The sequence below is a fragment of the Fonsecaea multimorphosa genome (genome assembly GCF_000836435.1).
Source record: "Fonsecaea multimorphosa CBS 102226 unplaced genomic scaffold supercont1.14, whole genome shotgun sequence".
Lineage (NCBI taxonomy): Eukaryota > Fungi > Ascomycota > Eurotiomycetes > Chaetothyriales > Herpotrichiellaceae > Fonsecaea > Fonsecaea multimorphosa.
The window spans coordinates 567,508-587,847 of NW_015971648.1; the positions used below are offsets into that span (position 1 = coordinate 567,508).

Here is a 20,340-nt window from a genome sequence, read left to right on the forward strand (position 1 = left end):
AAAAGATTGTCGACTTCGAGACAACGGAATTGGAGAGAATTGGAGAGAAAAGCAGCCTGACTCGCTGGCTGCGGGTTCGGCATCGAAAAAGGAAAAGAAACAAAACGAAATCAAATGAAGTGGAATTCCATGCCAAGCTTCTGCGAAGAGGCACCATTTACTTGTATCAACTACCAGGTACCATCTTCAGGCAGCCTTGCCCGCCTTGCCCACCAATCTCGACGCTGAGAATCTAGGACAATGAGAATGGAGTAGGTAGCGCTGTCTACTCGGTACCAGGTAGCCAGTCTTTGTCATCCACCGCCATGAGCATGCTATGACCACGCTTTGATGAAGTCCCTTCGTTCTGGGAGCTGCAAAACCCAACACCCATTCAGTATCCTCTCAACCCCAGAGTGCCCAGTAGCCATAATGGAAGAAACTCCATGCTCCGGTACGATGTGCAGTCGTCAACATCCCAAACCACCATGATGAGCTCTTTCAAAGACCTCAGCTTCGCACTCGCATCCTCCAAGTCGGTGTCATCTCATTCGCAGTGCATCCGTTCCTATCGGGCTTGCTCGATGTATTCCGCACTTGGTTTCTCGTATTTCGCACAGAAATATTTCGTGCTATTCCTCGACAGCCAGAGGCTGAACTTGCTGAGTTCGGTTTTCAAGCGAGCGACGGCCTCGGCATCCATATTCGTCTGGGCAATCATCTCCGGCAGGTTGACAATCATGCGTGTGAGATGTTCGGCGCCGTAGCAGTCACCAGGGCCCTTGCCCTCCCATTCCTTGTGACGACCGGACTCCCAGAGCTTCCGTACCTGTCCACAATGTAGCAATCAGTACGAGGACGCGAAAGGGGTGGATGGCGCTCAGGGAGGACTTACCTCTGCTAGTTGACTTCTCTCGAATCGATACAATAAGATCTTACCAACCGCTTTCTCAAAGTACATCTTCAATCCGGCACAGAACTCCTCCAGAATGTCCGCGTCGGGCGAACACAAGCGGCGATTCATCTTTTCTTGGTTGAAGTATTCGTCAATGATGTAGTTTGCTGGAGCTTGACTCGGCAGGGGGACGAGAAGCAGTGATTTCGTAACGTTCTCCCAATCGTCGACAAGGAGATTCTTCAAGTGATCGGGGACGTTGATGCGAATGGATGGACGGGTGTAAAATGCGTCTTCCTGTATATGTGCGGTCAAGTAAGCACGTATTCTTCGTTCAAAGTCAAAATCATGGGGAAGAGATTGTGCAGTCCTAGCGAGTTGTTGCATTGGGGCAAGTGCGCGGAGCAGAGGTCCATTTCCACGTCCTGGGTCCTAGGACTGTCCTGAAAGGTATCTTTGAGCGAGAACGGGTGGTGCGAACTCGACCACTTCTGCCGCCAGTGCCAGAACATCCAGCGCTGTCACTGCTCGCGTAGCAGGGACCCTAACACGCAAGGCAGATTCGAGGTTGTCGACACTAAAGTTCGCCAACTCCTGTTGTCTGTCATAATCACTCCCATGGCTTGTTTCGATGCCCTTGGGAATGGGCCCAGACGTGGACTTCACAATGGATCTGGACTTGCCCATAAAAACCGCCGCTGCAGTCCCAGGGCTCGTCTTGAGAGAAGTGACAACATTTTTTCCACCGCCTCTCTTTTCCTCGGTGTCTGCAACTTTGGCTTGCGACCCTGTGTCGGCGTTGCTCGACTTGGGCCCATCTTGCCCAGTTGGTGGCTGTTCCTGACTCTTGTCCACCGATTCAGATCCAAATATGGAGACAATACTCGTTACTGAATCGCCGTCCATAGGGTTCCGGATAGCAAGGTTTGGTGGGGGAATATTTTTGATCTTTTTAACCCTCTTCCGGACTTCCTTCTCTAGTTTGCATGATGCAATGATCCATGGCATCACATCGAAACGGGGAAATTCATCGTCACGGGTCACAGCGCGCCGGCGTTTGCGTTTGTGGGACGGGGAATCACCACTAACCTTTTCCAGATCGTTATCTCTCGCACGCTTGGATCCCCTACCGCCGGCAGCAGGGACAGAAGACGTGCGCTCCTCTGATCCTCTGCCAGATCCAATCTCTGAGTCTTGCCCTCGACGCATCTTGCTCGCCATTTTGGGATTGGCCTTGAGCAAAGCTTGGTGACGCAGTGTTGCTTGCAGCTCTCGGTTTTCCTCTGTGATTTTTTTAAGCCGATCTTGGGTCACCCAATCGTCCCAGCTAGAAAGGGTACGGATTAGCTATTGAACATCTGGATGATTTGGGAGATAGCTGAGAGGATGCAAAGAACTTGATCTCTGTGAAGAAATTCGTGCGATGGCGAAGAAGTGCAACAAGGGACGTGAATGTACAAAATTCACGTTTGGCCCCGTCAGCTGCCAACACGATCTATGCACCCGCCACATAACATCGAAGAATGGACAGCTAGAGGCCATCGACCTCCATGGACACAGGAAGATTGGTAGATCGAGAGGACAAGGACGCGACGAAGGCAAGCGAGGATAATGAGATGAGAACTCACGAAGTCTTCCAGCCTTTGTAGTGGACCTTGTAATGGAAGGGGGATTTGGTGTCTTTGGGATCAGTTCTCTCTACGTCTGTGATTTTGGCGTCATACAACATCTCTCCGTGGAAGCAGAGTGCCTTCTCGTCCTTGTGGAACAGCATTTTGTTGTCATTTGACTGCGGAGCCATGATATCGATGAATCAGACGAGGCGTTCAAGTTGTGGTTTCGAGGATAAAGGGGGATGGATGTCGAGGCGGGTTTGATGAGAAGGAAGTTTGGAGGAATTCCCCCGACAGGACTGTTCGAGAAGGAGGAGATGCTATCAACTCAATCGTTTAATCTGCAAGGAGATGAAGGAAGAAGAAGAGAGCAGAATAGGGACAAGATAGTTGTCGTGGCATCCAGAGCAGCGGCAGCGGCATCGACTTGCCATGCGATTCGGAACCCAGTCTCTGAGCCAAGGCAAAGGCAACGCTGATTGGCTGGCCAGAACGCGTCGTTCATCCGACGTTTTTCCGAGTTTGGAGGTCGTGAGCATGGCTCGACCTCGAAAAGAACTGACTAACATCGTATTCCCAGGGTGAGCCTGAACAGGTATCTTGTTGGCTTTTGCTTTGAAAGTGTTGGGCAAGGTGAGGAACAAAATCCACGGGCAGCCTGCTGGATGTGCTGATTGTGCACTATTACGGTCTCTAAAGGATATTTTCACTGCTTACACGCGTTTGCTACCAAAGAACAACAAGACGAGGTGGCTTTCCAGTGATTCTATGTACACTGAAACAATTAGGCCATTCCTGTGACATCCACTGGGTACCAATTGTTTCATGAACAAGACACAATCTTTGCAAATACAACCGACAAAGACGTTTGCAACAAGCCGCCCAGTGTCGACATTCTGTTAGTCCCTCCTGGGGTGGGTGGCCCAGGAAGTAAACAGCCACTGTCTACTACTAGGGGTTGCTCTGTGCGCTGCTGGTATATCAGTTGCACGTCTATCCGAGAGAGCAGAGACAGGAATCATTAGCCATCATCACCACCGACAAGGCTACCGTTTCAGGGGTTTCCATAGCAGGACTATCACGAGAACCACTCTAAAGAGCTGGTCTGCTTTCTTAGTGCCGAGAAACCAAGGACGATAATATCCTGATATTCACGTTGCTGGCGATAAGGAAAGGAGACAGGGCTGAAAGTCGAGGAAACCACAACAGACACCGCCAAAGTACTGGATAGATCACCACCACCACTTGTCCAGCCATGCCGCTTCAACCACCCTCCGAGTCAGAGATTCTCACATCCTACCTCCTGCACCCCTCTCCCCTCCCGACAATCCTACCCTACAAATCCTTCCTCGCACTTCTACCGCCCGGCGCGTCGGCGGCCTCTGCACGACAGCACCCGACCGAACTGAAGCGTCTGTACCGAGACCTGCAATACCAGAGGGACGTCATCGTTCACGATGTGAGTCAACGGATTGAAGACGAGTGTCGACGCAGCGTGGAGCTCACGGCGCGGCTGGGGAGGCAGATTCGACGGGAGGAGGAGCAGCGAGGCAGGAAGAGGAAAAGGAATGGTGAGGACGAGGGCGTAGACAATAGCGATGTCGACGCAGAGGAACAGGAACAAGAAACACACTTCGACACAGCCCTCCACGGTGGACAACCCCTAGGCACCACCCTCCCCACCGCAACGGCAAAGCACAACCACACCACAACCACGCTCCTCGAGGCCATGGCCAGCGCCACCCGGTCCCTCTCCGACGAGATCGCAGATCTGGAGAAAGAGATCGCCGCGCTGCACAAGGAGAGCCAGGACATGATCGGGAATCTGAGTGATTTACCTTACGACGGACGGTCTGCCAGAGAGGTCAGCCCCACCGCCACGGAATTCACCATCGAAACTACGGAGGAGGAGCGGCACGAGCAGGAGGAGCAGTACCAGAGAGCACTCGAGATTGAACGCTCAAACAAGAAGTTTACGGACTGGCTGCAGAAGTTAATGACGGAAGGACGCCCAGCCAGAAGATCCCACGAGGGGTCAAAGACGATCGAGACACAGGCTATTGATTGACCGAGGAGGAGTTATGTTGGAACAGACCTCTGCTTTGGTCCGTGAAGCAGAGTGCTCGGGGGAATCCGGTTCGATGCCACGCCTTGAGACCGGTCATGTCCAACCTATATAAGTCTGACGGGATCTCAAGATCTATCAGATACCGATCCCTCAGTTCGCCCAACGAAGGGTCAACATGTCTAGGTCGGATAGTAGCAGGCAGCCCAAAAGTGGCAGAGGACAAACAAATTGCATTCGAATGACAGTTTCCTGATTCTCGTAGATGATGCGCTACATGGCAGGTAATAGACATATGCCGTAAAGACCAAATCCGTTCCATGATTGTCAGTTAGTTTCCACTCAGCAAACTCCTGTTGTGTCGTTGTTGGCCCAGTGCCGCCTTCTCCCCCAAGAGCCATCTCATCCACCTGCGTGACCCTGCTTCACTCCAAGCTGCCGCAATTTACTGGTGCGCCGCAATGACCTTCTCCATCTCCTCTTTGCTTCCCATGAAAATTCCACTTCGGTCGTGGATGCCTTCCGGCTTCACCTCCAACATCCTCTCCATCTTGCTGTTCACGGCCATGCCACCGGCGTTCTCCATGACCAGTGCCATAGGCGCACACTCGTACAGAATCCTCAGTTTTCCTTTAGGAGATTTCTTATCAGCTGGGTACGCGAAAATGCCTCCGTATAGCAAAGTGCGATATGCGTCGGCAACCATGGACCCAATGTAGCGGGAGCTGTAAGGCTTGCCGCCCTTTTCAGTTGGGTATTTGAGCGACTCGAAGTATGCCTTTGTCTTGTCGGTCCAGTAGAGAGAGTTTCCTTCGTTCACAGAGTAGATGGCACGCTTCTTGGGAATGCGCATGTTGGGATGTGTGAGAATGAACTCTCCCAGGGCATTGTCCTGCGTGTCGTCTATATTAGCACGGGGATAACTTGCCGTGTATACGAAGGAAGGAAAGGGGTCTCCTTACCAGTGTGAATCCATTGACAGATCCACCTTTCATGGTGATGACGAGTTGCGCGGAGGCGCCATACATGGTGAACCTACTTCCGTTAGGATTGCTCCATCCTTCCATAGCATCATATTTCAAGCTTCGACTTACCCAGCAGCAAGCAATTCCGTGCCCGGCATGAGAAGATCTTCCGGAGTAGGTTTCTTGCCAACGACACTGTCTGGCAGCTTCATGATCCCAAAAATGGTCCCTACACTGACACCGGCATCCAAATTGCTCGATCCGTCAATGGGATCGCAGGCCACAACATATCTGGCATCTTTGGCTTCGTCAAAGTATATCACATCCTCCTCTTCTTCCGAGACAAGAGCTCTGCACTTTCCAGAACCCCGCATGGCGGCCACAAAGAGGTCATTGCCAATCACGTCGAGCTTTTTCTGGTCATCGCCTGTCGTGTTGGAAGAGCCAGCTAGACCGGTGAGGTTGATCAAAGTAGCACGACGGATATAGTAGGCAATGGATTTGAAGGAGAATTGAAGGGCATGGCAAAGCAGTCTGCAAGCACAGACAATGTTAGCTCTATGAAACTATGCGTGAGAGGAATGGATTGGCAAACTGACGTAAAGTCCCCGGTAGCTTCCTTGTGCTTTGACTGTTCTTCCGTCAGGAATCGAGTGAGGGTGACGATATCTGTGTTGATTTTCTCCTCGCCAGTACCGGTAGTTTGGCCATTGGTATCTCCGTTGGTTGCCATGTTTGCAAGCTCCTTCTCTCGCAGTGCTTCAGGACAGAGAAAGAATCGTGAAGTCTGTAAAGTTGGAAAGGGTGATGTAGGGCACGCGATGGGTATATTGGCCCTCGGTAGAATGGAAGACGGACGTCAGAGGAAAGCGCCCGACGAAAACTGAGGAGACAGAAGCCTAGGCGAGCAATGAGAATGAACCAGGTGCAAACAGGTATCAGGAAGAAAGAACAGAAGCCAGATATCTCAGGAAAAGCCAGTGGGTTTTAAGGAGAATGAATTGCTGTCAGTTCCGACAGCCCCATATCGGGTGGCTCGAAGGCAGTGGTGGCAGGAGGGAAGAGCATTGTCAACATCATTGTTTGGCCCCCCTGGTGGCCGGTATGCGGGAGATGATGGCACTGGGAAACGGGCAGTGGATGCTTCTCCGCATCAGACAGTCGATCCGAGTCGACTCCCTCTACAAATGAGAGGCGTGGGAAAAAGCAGGAGAGCGATGTGTTGAGTGGGTGGAGGGATGGAGGGGCAAAAACTGCGCTGCGCATTGACAAGTGACGGGAGCCGAGGGATCAATCATCCCGACTTCTTCCGGCGGGCCATCTTCTGCACGTGATATCACGTGGGCGCGAGGCTGAGATTTTGTGTGCACGCAGAGGGCATGCAGAAGGCATAGTAGCAGAGCAATGATTTTTTTCCATGTTCTAAATCACGGGCACTCACAAGTCTCCCCGACTTCTGAGTGATGGAGATGCAGGGCTGTCGCAATCGTCAATCCCCGACTGGCAGAGCTCGGTAAATATCAGCCCGAGCAACAGCCATCGGGCACTTTCGGAATGGGTCGACAGCAAGGTCCTGAATTCAGATTATTCCCCGTACCCATTTTCTACTTGTGTTTGTCCAGCATTTCCAGACACTTCATACTTGCCCAGACTTGCTTCGGATAATAGTTCAGCAGCGACAACAAATCTGCCCCCCGGAACGGAAACCAGGTATCGTAACAATTACTCAGCCAAGCCCTCATCACCTTGACCAAGCAATGACTTCATATATCACGCCTCGTTCAGCTTCTCTGCTCGGTGATAAAACGGTGGCAAGGGCTCGAGTTTCTGCCTCAAAATCCACACGCGGAAATGCCACACAGCATTCTTCATCTGGTAGCTCATATGCTTACGAGTGCTGACACTGAACACTTGATCCAATTCTTCGAGGGTGAGAGCCTAAAAGGAGCCAGTCAGGATCATGTACAAAATCGAAGTATCTTCAGTCAAGCCTACCTTGGTTTCGGGGACAAATAGGAGAATCAAGCACCACAGGATGAGACACCATGCCCCGTACCACCCAAATGCACCCTGAGGCTTGAAAGCGGTCAAGAGATGAGGCCAGGAGAAGCTGAGAATGAAGTTGAAGCACCATGTTGTGGCCGTCGCAAAGCTCATACCAACATCTCGAACATGCACAGGGAATGCTTCTGCTGAGTAGGTAAATGGGACGGGACCTTCGCCGGGCGAGTAGAAGATCTGCGGAATGACCGTCAGCAGATTTGCGGACTAAGAAAACACTCTACTCACCTCAAACAAGTACATCCCCGTTGTGACCATGCCGACTTTGGTCTTGTTGTCATGGAACCAGAAACTGAAGCCGGTCCATAGTAGGCAGATCGCTAAGAAAGGAAACGTGAAGAGCAGGAGATTGCGGCGTCCCCAACGGTCGATCGTAAACACCGCAGGCAAGGCGAAAACCCAGTTCAGGATGCCCGTACCCATGGACGCCAACAAAGCTGATGTAGTCGAATAGCCTGATTGTATGAAAATCGTCGTACTGTAGTACGCAATGACGTTGACTCTAAGCAGAACACCGTCAGTATCGGCATCAGGTTCGGTATCATCTAGAATTTTTCCAGTAACGACGGATGGTGCAAGTGCAAGTGTAAACTCAGTATAGCTTCGTACTCACCCACAGAATTGCTGGAGTTTTGCGTCAGCCATAATGTAAGATGACATCTCAAGCAGGGAATAGTCTTACCTGGCCGAACATGACAATCCATGACGCCCACGTGGCTCGTCGATTGCGAGGAACCGTGAAAAGCTCAATGAATTGGGTGAACAAGTTCTTGCCCTTGTGAGCCTTGCGCTCGAGTTCCACGCCAATAAAGGTGTAGTAGGTATCCCTGGCAGCTTGTAGGTCTGTGTGTCTCAGGCGTTGGAAGGATCGGAACGCCTTTTCTGGACGGTTGTGCTGAATGTACCATCTATGGAAAAAACATTGTTAGAAAGTCCTCCGTCGAAAGGGCATTCCTAGGTGAAAGTCTTGGATGCTTTCGTTCTACATACCTGGGGCTTTCCGGGCAGAAGTAGACTTGAGCACAGACGATGAGTGGAAGGACAACAGTGCTGCCGAGCATGAGTCTCCAGCCAAGGTTGGGGGACAATCCGCCGAATGCAACGCCCATGATGTTTCCAAGCATGATACCTAGAAAGCCGTCAGAGAACTGGACTTCCGCGTATTGTCGCAAGAGGCTTACCAAAAGCGGTCCACATTTGCCACATCATAACCAGCGCGCCACGGATAGGGGCTGGAGCACACTCGGCAGAGTAAACTGGCACCGTGGAGGATTTGGGGCCAATACCAAGGCCTTGGAGGAGTATTAGCGCAGCTCCATGTGGTAATACAACAACCAAAACAAGAGACTCGACTTACCCAGAACGAATCGTGCCAGAAATAGATTAACCCAGGAATTAGCAACCCCTTCCCAAATCGAGGCAACCGCAGCAATGAAACAGGAGATGAAGATCGTTCCTCGACGGGCAAGGACCTTATTGCACGGCTCTGTGAGCCAGCAACCCAGAACCGCACAGCATACTGGAATATATGTCAGTCTGTGGACAGAGGAATATCGCACATTTCGCAAGAGTCTTTTTTCGGGGAAGGAGCGAAGGGGGTCCTTACAATATGGTGCGCCGACAACCAGGCCAGTCAGGTTATCGACCATGCTTTGGCTGAATCGGTGGGTGGTGATGTTAAGTTGCTTGAGATAGAGTGCCTGTGCACCGTTGTTCACTGTCTCGTCCATGCCCTGCACAGCAGCCGCCAGCGAACACATGATGACCAACCAGTAGAGGGTAAATGGTTGAGACCAACGGTGTGTGTGCTCTCGCTCAAGAACTTGACGGTCTTCAGGCGACAGTTCGACAATACTATCCGTGGCATTTGGAGATTGAGCCACCAACGCACCCTTGCGGAATACATCGAGATACTCCATGAGATTGTGATCTCGGCAGAAGACCTCGACTTCTTCCAAGAGCTGCTCCTTGGGGATACCGGACAACGGATTCTCAAATGCGGCGCTCAGTTTGCTCATGTCGACGTCCGTGAAGGACTTCTTGCGGGGTGGAGCATTTTCGACGTTAGTGGCAGTACGCTCACTGTCACCAGATCGTCTGTCGTAGACAGCCTTTTCTTTTTCAGCCATGTTGGATTAGCTATTAGCTAGTGCAATAAATTGATCCAAATGAATAGTCCAAGGTTGCTCCAAAAACTCGACGCAGAAGGGCACCAGAAGCAAGCGCCAGTTGTGTCCGGGTGAAACAAGCAAACGAGACCAGAAATGTCAAGAGATGTCAAGCCATTCTTGTACATCTTGTCGCAACCCACCTTCAGGGCAGGCCTGCTCCTGTATCAATGCGCCGGACACTCAGTGGACACGCGGGAAGATAGAGATCAACAATCGACGTCATATCGTCCATAGGGCCACCGACAGGACCATGTGGCCAGAGGGGACACCCAGGTAGAGTTCGGTTTGGATGCCGCGCCCAGGTCTGGAGTAGTCCAATGATATCCCACTGATAGCTGCACAGATAGAATGTAGAAGCGGACCGTTCACTTGCCCCTTGCTACAGGCGACACAGTCGTAACGGCACCCTTGCGCGGTAGACGTCAGAGCGGCAAGTCGATCATCTGTGCTAACTTGGTGGTGTCGGAGCTTTTCAGGTTGCAACGTGGGCGATGTGGAGGATGCTGGCGCCGATCGAGATCGAGCTCCCAATCGAGGGAGGAGAGAGTCCGAGAGACAGGAGAGACAACAGGCCCGGGCGCCGATCTTGGCCCCCTTGGGTCTTGGGGTTCCCTGCCAAGACGCCGGCCCCATTCTCCTCCCCTCCCGTATTTTACCGTGTCACGTGGGATGCCGACTATCCTTAAGCCTTCAGTGTATCCTCCCGCCCTCCGGAAGCATTCTCCAGCTACAGTAAAATCCCCCTAACCTCCCACCCACGTCCCGCTCGTATGCCTCGCACCGAGGTATTATTCCCCAACGCGCACGAGTCCTCCAACCTGCAAACCCCACTTGTGACTCTCCCGTTCGTGGTCACACGAAGCCTCCAGGTTGGTTGACGTGGGGTCAGAGACACTAACTGTTGACCCTTAACGACTATGTTGAAGTCCGGGGTTATTGTGGTAGCGACATGCGTCGATGACGTGTTCAGGCGGACTCTTTTCGACTCCCTCTACACCCGGGGCAGAAACAAGGACTCCTCGTGTTCATGTCGTACAGGCGACAGCCACCAGGATAGGATCAAATGCAGGGTTAGTGAGAGTACAACATGGGAAATGGCCAGTCCATTCATTAACTCATTATTCGTAGCTATACAAACTAGTGATTCGCTCAGTGGTATCATCTCAGTGCCCTGTATGGAAATTCCCGCACAAACGCTCCCAAGCTATTCAGCGGCCTGTATAGATTCATCCCATCCACCGACACTTTCCAAAAACATCTTTACCTGTCCTTGCTTTCCTTGCAAGGCACTCCCCAGCGCCTCGAGCCACTGCTCTTCAATCATAGCCACTTGCTGCTTCAACTCTGCGGTAGCCGCCTTCTCTTGCTCGTCTCGAATTTTCTTGGGATCCTCTCCTGACGTGGGCCCATCCAGTTCGGCGCGAGCTCGCTTTGCTTCGGCAGCTCGACATGTTGCCGCAATTAAGCCGAGTTTGACTTCATGGAGCAGACAATGGAGATTGCTTTGGGATTCAATGAACTGATACGTCGATTTCTCCGCGTGATCGAGCAATGTGAAAAGGTATTGTTGTGGAAACTGACGGTATTCGGGGTTCTCTTCATATTCGGCATCAGGAATCAAAATGGCGCCCATTCGATCCAGGTCATCGGGAATCTTGTGGATCAGATCCAGCAGTCCTGGCGCGATGTCCCAAAATGCAGACGACTGCAGTTGGACTTCGTCCCGAACATGTTCTGCAACGAGATCGACGAAGCTCTGATAGCGTACCAGTGCTTCTTCATAAAAGGCTTTGTGTCGCTCCGCACTGTCGCGATTGAAGAAATCCTCCGTGTCTCGAATCTTTTCGAGATTGCTGACCTGGTGGTAAGGCAGAAGCACAATGGCTTTGTATTTGTCGTTTCGAGCGGTGAGTAGGTCGAATATTTCCTTATGGACAGTTTCCCGCGTCTCAAACAACCACTTCAACTGGGTCAGATATTCCAATATTTCAGGCATGGCATCCCCCTCCTGCTGTGGTCGATCGAGGTCGGAGGCCTGCATGTCTGCCACTAGCTGCTCGGTCAATGCCGTCATGTGGGCACTGAGCTGCGTTGCACGATCATGGAGCATTTCATGCATCGGGTTGATTACCACATCCTGCAACGTATCAAACTCCGCTTGCAGGCAGGCTTTCTCGGACAAATTCTCCTCCATTTTGAGCGCCTGCTCGGCTTCTGCGGCTTCGGCATACGTGATACTGCCCTCATTGATCTGGGCTGAGATATTGGTCCTGAAGTTCTTCTGTCCCTCGGCAATCTTGCGCTTGTGTTCGGTCCTCAGAGCCTCCACGCTTAAGTTATGTCGTGATCTCCTATTCTGTAACTCACTCAAGTCGCTGAGTGTCCGGACGAGCTTGCGATACGAGGCCAAATTTGGATGACTGTTGTTGACCGCAGGGTAGTGTCGCGGATATGGTGGAGGCAGAGTGATGAACCGTGAAATATCGAGGCCCGCTGGAGATAATGGATTTGGTGGGGTCGTCTCCTGCACCGGTAGAGGCTCGGAGTCCTCGTAGAAGCCGAACGTCTGCGGATTGGCCTTCTCATCGGGATAGCCTTCTGTCGAACTGTATACTTCGTTGATATTGGTTGGTGTGGCGGCCTCGGACAACACTTCCTGCACCGAGATGGTAGAGAGACCCATATATTTGGATTCCCGCTTCGACCTCTTCATCTTATTCGGCGCAAAATCTGTTTCCGAACCAGTCTGTGACTGCCACCATCGGCTAGCCGTTCGACCACGGGAACTGAGTTCATCGTTACTCATACTAGCAATCGGTGAGAGTTCTGGGCGGTATTCCTTTGACCACATTTCCCCGTGTTGAGGCGGATCTATCCGCATCCCGTGCATAGGTGATCGCATTCTGCGGGGTGTCGTAGCTCGTACCTCGACATGACCGGTCTTCCCAAGATCACTGAAAAGCCGCTGTTTCGCTTCCTCCGGGTTAAAGGTCCCATCGGCAAATGGAGTTGGACAATGTTGCCGGCGGATCTTCGACTCCTCAACAATATACTCCATGAAAATTTGCAGTCTCTCTAGCTCAGTGTTTGCTTGGCTCTCTTTTACGAGGAATTGTTGATGCCGTCGCGAAGCATCTTGCATGAAGGGATCATATTCCAGTTGGGCGAGTTCAGCCACCGAAGATGCTGTTGAAGGAAGATTACTGTGCGCAGAAGTGGGGTTCTTCTGACTCAGTGGCGGTGTGGGCAGCGACTTTGGTGGAACAAGTGGCGTGCGGCTATTCCTCCTCGACAGAGATGGAGGAAAGGGTGAATCAAGAGATTGGTAGTCAGAATCTCCACCACGAAGTCGACTCCTGGTTCTGCTGCTGGTCCGTAAACCTCTTCGAGCGGTTTCAGGGCTGGCTCGTTCCGGAGCCAATGGGCCTAACGTTGGTGAATGTTCAGGACTGATGCCAGTCGGGCTGAAGTTGTTGAACCAAGGGTCAGTGTCGATGGTCAACGCGCTGAGGTCAGCCAATTGACCCTCGTGAAGACTCCGACGTTGCTTCCGACGTTCCAGCAGACCTTTAGCGGAAGAGACACGGAGGGCAGCGCTCCTCGACAAGCCTGCAGGGGTCGAGCCCGGTCGATCGAGGTTCGTGGTCTCAATATGTAACGGCATTGGCGTTCGGGAGCTAGATCGATGAGTAGACTCATCCCTCCAATTAGCAGGCGTAGGGGGCATGGGACTGAGAAGAGGCGCTTGTAAAGGAACGCGGTGATTTGATCGACTGTTGGTTCCAGTCGCCGGTGGTTGAGCAAGACTCCGACTTCCACCTGCACTCTGTGATCTCGAGGCCGCAGGAGGTGGACCTGGTGGCGGACCAGGCAGAGGCATCCCTGGAAACCAACTTCTCTGTTTGGACGATGATCTCGAGGATGATCCCTCGTGATTCTGAACGGATGGTGTTTGAGAAGCATAAGCATCGGCGGATGCTGCTCTCCTCGATGCTGGTGGTGGTGGTTGTCCAAGATTTGCGTCAATTGGTGGATAGAGAGGCAGACTCTGTTGTGCTGCCACCGTGTTTATCGACAAAGTGGTCCCCTGGGGGAGTCTCGATGATCCATGTTGTTGTGAGGAAACACTCAAGCGGCCAGGGTGGTGATCGAAACCACCAGGTCGCCCTGAAGGACTGAAATATTTTGGTCCATTCGTGTCGGTCATGGTCTGGCCGCTATCACCTAGAGAATGAGATCCTTGATTAAGGGGCGACAACACTCCTACAGTGCTAGTCGGAGTGTTTAACTGGGATTGATTTCCAGTAGTTGTGAACGTTGAGTCTGCAGGTGAGATAGTCGACCCAGCACTGGTGGCCTCACGAACAGCAACGCCTGTGGACGCAGCCGTGGCAGCAGAGTATGGCGGAGGTGGATGGGAGAGCCCTTCTGCACAGGGGGTCAGACACATCTCTTCGCCCACGAAATACCAACATACCTTCTGCTTGAGACCCCGGATTTCGACCATCTGAGAACGACGTTCGTCGACTCCCTCCCACCCACTCCCTAGGGTCATAAGGCACATTGTAGTTCCCCGACACTCTTGCAGCCATTGGTACAGCACTTTGCGGACTGGGCACGGGTGAATTGATGTATGTCGGCGAGAAGGGACCGTGGGTGCCGTGCAGCAATGGAGCGGAGACGGGACCTGAGGACGACAGACCACGCGCAGAAGCAACGTTGATGTTCAATGGCGGTGGGAAGGGGACATGGCCGAGGCGCACTGGAGAGGCCGCAGGCTGGCCATCCCTCGGTGGTGGTGGAGGGAGAGGAACAATGACCGTGGGAGTCCTCGGGGAGTGTTGATATTGAGCCTGGGCATGTTCAGCCGCAGACAATGGTCGGCTTTCGAAACATTGTTAGCCCGCCCTGCATAGGAGCTCTAGACTGTGACAAGGAGCCACAGTCTTCGCTGTAAACATACAAGGACATATTGTGAAGAGACAGTCTTGTCCAACCGCCAAGTTGAGATTGGTGGATTAAGCGCCCACACGGTTCAAGTCACATTGGCGCATGGTGGCCATCGCATCCTCTCTGGCACCGGCGGCCGTACTGGGGTTTTCAATGCACCAACTTGACATGAAATGGGCTTCTCTGTCGATGGAAAGCGAAATATCGATGAAGACAGAAACAAAGAGCTATCCGCAGCCTGATCTTGGACGAAGACGATACGAGTAGATGAGAGACATCGAGGGCGACTGCGGAAGTGGGGACAGGAAAGTAATTACAAGTCACCCACCAGTGCCAGTGGCAGAAGTTGTTGCTATTCTTTGCCCTGAAGCCCGCAAGCCAAGCCTAGAACCATCGCCCACATTGGTCGCTTACGAGTTCGTTGGTCAACGCTATGGGGGAGGAGGCTGTCTGCAGGGCATGTGGCCGGAGAATAACTCGGGCTCTGGGTGGCCTAAGTCGACAATGTTTGGACGCTGATGGGACGGGCGAGAGCAATGTGCAGGAACCCATAGCGGATGCGGGATGGTGGGCAAGTCTCGCGCAGCTTCTGTCAGCCAATGGAGCCTGGGGATACGAGTAGAGCAGAGAAAATAGCAGCAGCTATAACTCATGGGGAGCAGCCCTATCTGCCGCGCTGCCCTGAGTACCCTTAGGCAGGATGGATGGTGCCTATGGTCAGCCTTTGCTGGCGAGATGGGGAACCTGCCTGCCAATAAGAGGCCTCTTGCGGGTGCCCCTCGCACCAGACTGATCAAACCCCTTCGCTTGACTTTCCACTTTTGTCGAGCAACCACTACGCGTTTGAAATTTGGAGCAACCCAAAAAAATTGTTGCGTCTCAGATTCAATTGATCATCTCGCGGTTTATGCACAATACCACCTTCTCGCCTGCCTGAGATCTTGTGAAACTTGGTGACCCTGCTGAGATACCATAGCCGGCTCATCGGCAGTCAAGATGCACACCCGGAACATGCTGCAAGCACGGTAGTTGAGGATTGTTGCTAACACCACAGACCAACCGCGCACTCTTCAGGCTCATGGACACTCTCTCGAAGTGCCATTCAACACGGCATGAACGACGAACATGAAAAGGTGGATCAAACACGCTTCTTGGTATGTCTCCCTGGTGTTTCCGTTCTCGCTCAATGATGAATCTGCATACCGTAACAAACTAGAGTCTTTGATCCTCTTGGATATGAAACTCAAGATCGCAACGCACGTCAGTCTGATGATGCAGGATCTCCATGTCACAGCTCTCAGTCCATTGAAAGCACTATGGCTAACACCTATCAGGGTGATTCTCGAAGGCTACACAGCAGCTCTCGCCCGCTCCGCCCAACCACTGAAAATTCTGTACGTCGTTTCCCCCTCACCCGAGTGTCCCAGTCTTTTATGATGATTGTTTCGAAATAATATACGCTGGAAATTACCGGCAGAGGCTTTCGAGCCGTGGAAGATAACAAAATGGCTATATCTGATTTTTCAGACCTCTCTGCAACTCGCAACACTCCACTTCTTGGGAAAGTTTTTACTGACCCGTGTTCGAAGATAGATTTGGGAAGGTACGGCTGGCTCTCTTGTGTCCTGAACAAAAGCGGATCTCTTGATGAATGGCACTGGGCTCCGACCACGGCTACAAAACCGCCGGCCTTGATGGAAACGCCCCATTGTGGCAGGCCTAGAAAACCTCGCCCACTGATTTGGCCTATATCCTTCATCTATCATGTTCATCCCTGGCGACTTGCACTAATTGTCCTGCCTTTCCGAACAGGAGGGCCCAACGCATTCTCAGTCCTTGAGTAAGTGTGCCTTGCCTCTTATCTCCTCGCTTTCAGTGATGATTTCCTAGATGACGAGTCTTATCCAGTACTCTGATGCAGATAAACTCAAACAACCATTCATGCATTTCCTGACCTTTGCTCCTCCTGCCAGACTCGTTCCACGTCTCTTTTTACGGCGGTGCTAATGATCGAGTCTTCCAGATCTTACGTGGCGGAGCAAGTATGTTTTGTCTTCTTCACAACCCCGAGTATGATCCATATGATGAACCGACACATCAAAAAGACAAGCATATGTCCAAGTCAGCTCAGGTTGACAAAGACGAGACTGTCAAGCCTGATACATATCTGCGCCAATCAATATCTTACCCTGAAACTTGCGCTATACGAGACTGACGAGGACTTCATACAGCTTGTCTTCGATAGATATTTCTCATGTGAGTGACACTGTCTCTTCTCTCGTGCTTTCCTATCAGGATGATTTATTCTACAATTCACGACGGTCAACGTAGCCTATGTTTTGACGACTACCGCCTGTGACAAGGCTTAGATCTGAATATATAATTACTTCCATTGTTGTCTATACTGTCAATCGTGGACCAAGCTGACCTGTTAAGCGCAGAATATCGCTATTTAGCTAGTTCCCTGCGCCGAGATGCGCAAATTTTACCTCTGATTCTGTGTCACCTTCACCTTCACTTTCGTTGTCGCAGAATTTCAGCTTAACATATTTCACTTTGCCATCTTACTCTCACTTCCACCCCCACCCCCACTCCGACTTGCGTTCATATTTCTCTTGTCTTTCGTTTACAACACCTCAGCCTCTCCGCACTTCCGTAACTGGATTTGGGATTAGGCACTTGATGGTCCAACATGGTCTACACCAGGGAGAGGCTTCAGCACGCACTCGACGTCTACCACAGGGCTTGGGAGATTTCAACGCCCGGACCAAAGGCCAAGGATCGTCACCTTCGCAAGGATTACCAGTTCCGACGAGTCAAGGCTACCTCGAACTTTACACAAGCCATATCGTGGTACGAAGATGATTCTTCCGACGAATACTGTCCCACGGCGAAGAAACGTCGGGCCACAGTCCGCAAGATACCAAAAGCCAAACGAAGTAGACATTCACTTCCTTCTCCGGTCACTCATGATAGGCCCTCCCGATTAGTGACACTCAGACTCAAGTCAGATGCTGGGAGGGCTCTTTTGGGTGACCTTGTCAATAAGGATAGCACTAGAACATCTGGTGCAGATGACACAAAAGGAGGCATTTGTAAGGGCGATACGGACAACAGACCAAGTCCTGGACAACAGCATGGTACTCTTTCGGACGGGACGTACCTGAGAAGACAAGATGAAGAGAGTGATGCGATTTGTGGTGGGACAAATCGCAGCGGTCTAAAAAGGAACAGGGATCCTTCCGTCAGAGATAGGGAACGTACGGTTTGCGAGGATATCTCGCAAAAGGTCCCTGCCGCCATCGCCCAAAGCCCTTCTGTACCAACTCAGTCGACGCCGATCCAGATTATTCGTGCTGCAGCTGTGGAAATCCAACAAGCTCGAAACGTCCTGGCTGGAGTGTCCAGAGAAAACCCAATCATTTTAGATTCGCCTCGATCCTCACCAGAACTAGAACTCCCGGACGCGTCATTCGCCACAGACACCCCATGGGCTCATCCGATCAATTTCAAGCATATTCAAACATCAGATCAGCCATGCCATTTTTGCGAGGACTTTAGATTTGGAATCTTTGGATCCAGAGTCATTGGCATCGAGGAGATAACACGCATGTGCGTCAACTGCTCTCTGAATCGGCTCCATATCTCCAGGTGCAGGGTGCATTTAATGCGCAGATTCGCAAATCCATCGATTGAGCTCTATCATAGGTACATCAGCCAGTTGATCGATCGCAACTATCCAAAAGGGCCGGCGATCAAGCGCGGAGTGTACCACACGTGCTCGTTATGCGCACATCCTGCGTTCTGGAGATGCTGTGCCGACCAGAGGGTGGACAAGTACTTGAGGAAGCTGAATGATGGCAAGGGAAGAGGTTGCGGGCTGCTCCTCTGTGAATCGTGTGTTGACCAGGTCAAAATAGATAAGGGGGTATTGAAGACAACGACTGTGCAGGAGGATTTCAATGGCCGCGGTTGTCAACGGGCAGATATGGACTTCCTCTTCGCGGGAAGCCTGCTTCACAAGGCTTGGGCCTGAGGCTTCCTTAGCTGCTTTAGCTTCCTTGATGCGGTGGGTGAGGAGCGAAAATAGGAGGATTGGAAACTGTCCATGTATTCAGGGAAAGGGGAGTAGAGGAGGACGGGCTTTGAGCGGGCAGTGCTGAGCCAGTTTGGTGTGTCGTTGCAATCAGGACATGACTATTGAGATTCGTTGGCAGCATAACCAGCTTTCATCAAGTTTGACCAAGTCTGAAACATTGTTCTTGGACTCATTCTCTTTTTCTTCTTTTTCTCTTGGATGTGCCCCTTTCGTAACCTCAGAGTTGGGCAGAGAAAAAGCTTCTTCGCGGCGGCAATCGCTTATCGGCCGCTGCGATAAGGAATCATGTCCCGCCTGTGAAAGAAACCATCCCGGAGACCAAACCAGCACCAATACCAGTACCACCACCGACTTCATCAGCCCCCAAGGCTATCTTCAGTCCGTACCATCTCATCTTCCTCTGCCCTCCATCCCACGCATCGTCGTCGACTTCCGTTCAACAGCAGCGAACACTGAACCTGTCGGCCACCGAAGCTGTTTGATCGCGTAGCCACATTGATCGCCTCCCTCGCAAAAGCCTGCCAGCTAACTGCGTGGCTCCAAACTGATCTGTCTCGGACATCATGACACATTGAAGGCGCAAGAGGATGAGGACACTGGCGCTGCATACTGCTCATTAGATACATCAGTCACCTCTGCCACGCTTCCTTAGCAAACCCCTAGGCCCATCGCGGGCACACCTCACCCCCCCTCCGCCAACCATGAGTTTCATTCAATCAAGCCCGCTGGCTATGCTAAGCAGAAGCACCTTGAACCGGGTGCTTCAGCCTTCCGATGTGAGTCGAGGAAATCTCTTTGCATTCGGTTGAGTTGTCTCTTTTAGCGGCCTCTGCATGTCTATTTATCACTATCGTCATCGTCGGGCAAGGGCATCGTTTGAATGTCACATGAGAAGATCTCTTTCCCATCCTCGAAGGAATACTTCCGCCTCGACAGCCGAGGCAACACGCACAGATGCACCTGTATGATGGGGATGAGGCTCGACGCTCTTGCGCCTGGGAGCCCAGGCATCCGGTGAACCGACCGGCCCCCCAATATTTGGCCCTTCGCATTTGCTTTCTGCAATGGAGTAAGCCGAAAATGTCCCAGCGCTGGGCTGTGGAGAAGAGGCAGATCTGCAGGCGACTTCTCCCCCCCAAAAAGGCTCTCCCTGGATCTTCCGAGCGGGCAAGACGCCCCATGAACCAGCAACCAAAACCTAGGCCTGTCCGTTTGCCTCCGGCCAGAAAATTGTGTTGAGCCGAAAAATATCCCAGAAGCGCACAACGAACAATTCTCCTGATGCAACATGGTCTTCTCAATGCTCATCGAGCCATTACCACGCGACCAACCGCCTTCCTCCTCAAACCACCCACTCTAGCCCGAACGAGACGTGGTCTGATTCTCGACAACTTCCAGTCTGCACCTGCCTGTGACGCATTTGGCTTGAGTCTTATTCTTGGTCTTGCTGAGACGTTCAATTAAAAGATCCCCGGGTCAACGCTTGCGGCAAGCCCAGGATTCAACCTACGACAAGACCACCCTTTGTTCCTGGAGTGAGAC

The 20,340-nt window shown here is 52.0% G+C and overlaps 6 protein-coding genes across 6 annotated transcripts; 2 read left to right on the forward strand and 4 right to left on the reverse strand.

Annotated features, from left to right (window-relative positions):
* Positions 1–547: 547 nt before the first annotated feature.
* Z520_07243 (uncharacterized protein) lies at positions 548–2,675 on the reverse strand (the record flags this gene model as incomplete). The annotated part of the gene is made up of 4 exons (XM_016777742.1): positions 548–808; positions 875–1,171; positions 1,964–2,201; positions 2,503–2,675. 4 exons carry the CDS (start codon positions 2,673–2,675, stop codon positions 548–550), a joined length of 969 nt encoding a protein of 322 aa, XP_016631252.1.
* Positions 2,676–3,742: 1,067 nt separating this feature from the next.
* Z520_07244 (uncharacterized protein) lies at positions 3,743–4,555 on the forward strand (the record flags this gene model as incomplete). The annotated part of the gene is made up of 1 exon (XM_016777743.1): positions 3,743–4,555. One exon carries the CDS (start codon positions 3,743–3,745, stop codon positions 4,553–4,555), a length of 813 nt encoding a protein of 270 aa, XP_016631253.1.
* Positions 4,556–4,997: 442 nt separating this feature from the next.
* On the reverse strand, positions 4,998–6,250 carry Z520_07245 (uncharacterized protein; the record flags this gene model as incomplete). The annotated part of the gene is made up of 4 exons (XM_016777744.1): positions 4,998–5,444; positions 5,515–5,587; positions 5,647–6,051; positions 6,117–6,250. The coding sequence occupies 4 exons, from the start codon at positions 6,248–6,250 to the stop codon at positions 4,998–5,000; spliced, it is 1,059 nt and encodes a 352-aa protein (XP_016631254.1).
* Positions 6,251–7,287: 1,037 nt separating this feature from the next.
* On the reverse strand, positions 7,288–9,707 carry Z520_07246 (uncharacterized protein; the record flags this gene model as incomplete). The annotated part of the gene is made up of 9 exons (XM_016777745.1): positions 7,288–7,455; positions 7,513–7,755; positions 7,807–8,080; positions 8,192–8,202; positions 8,261–8,486; positions 8,569–8,707; positions 8,760–8,870; positions 8,936–9,097; positions 9,185–9,707. 9 exons carry the CDS (start codon positions 9,705–9,707, stop codon positions 7,288–7,290), a joined length of 1,857 nt encoding a protein of 618 aa, XP_016631255.1.
* A 1,246-nt stretch (positions 9,708–10,953) lies between these two features.
* On the reverse strand, positions 10,954–14,341 carry Z520_07247 (uncharacterized protein; the record flags this gene model as incomplete). The annotated part of the gene is made up of 2 exons (XM_016777746.1): positions 10,954–14,177; positions 14,227–14,341. The coding sequence occupies 2 exons, from the start codon at positions 14,339–14,341 to the stop codon at positions 10,954–10,956; spliced, it is 3,339 nt and encodes a 1,112-aa protein (XP_016631256.1).
* Positions 14,342–17,391: 3,050 nt separating this feature from the next.
* Z520_07248 (uncharacterized protein) lies at positions 17,392–18,735 on the forward strand (the record flags this gene model as incomplete). The annotated part of the gene is made up of 1 exon (XM_016777747.1): positions 17,392–18,735. One exon carries the CDS (start codon positions 17,392–17,394, stop codon positions 18,733–18,735), a length of 1,344 nt encoding a protein of 447 aa, XP_016631257.1.
* Positions 18,736–20,340: the final 1,605 nt, after the last annotated feature.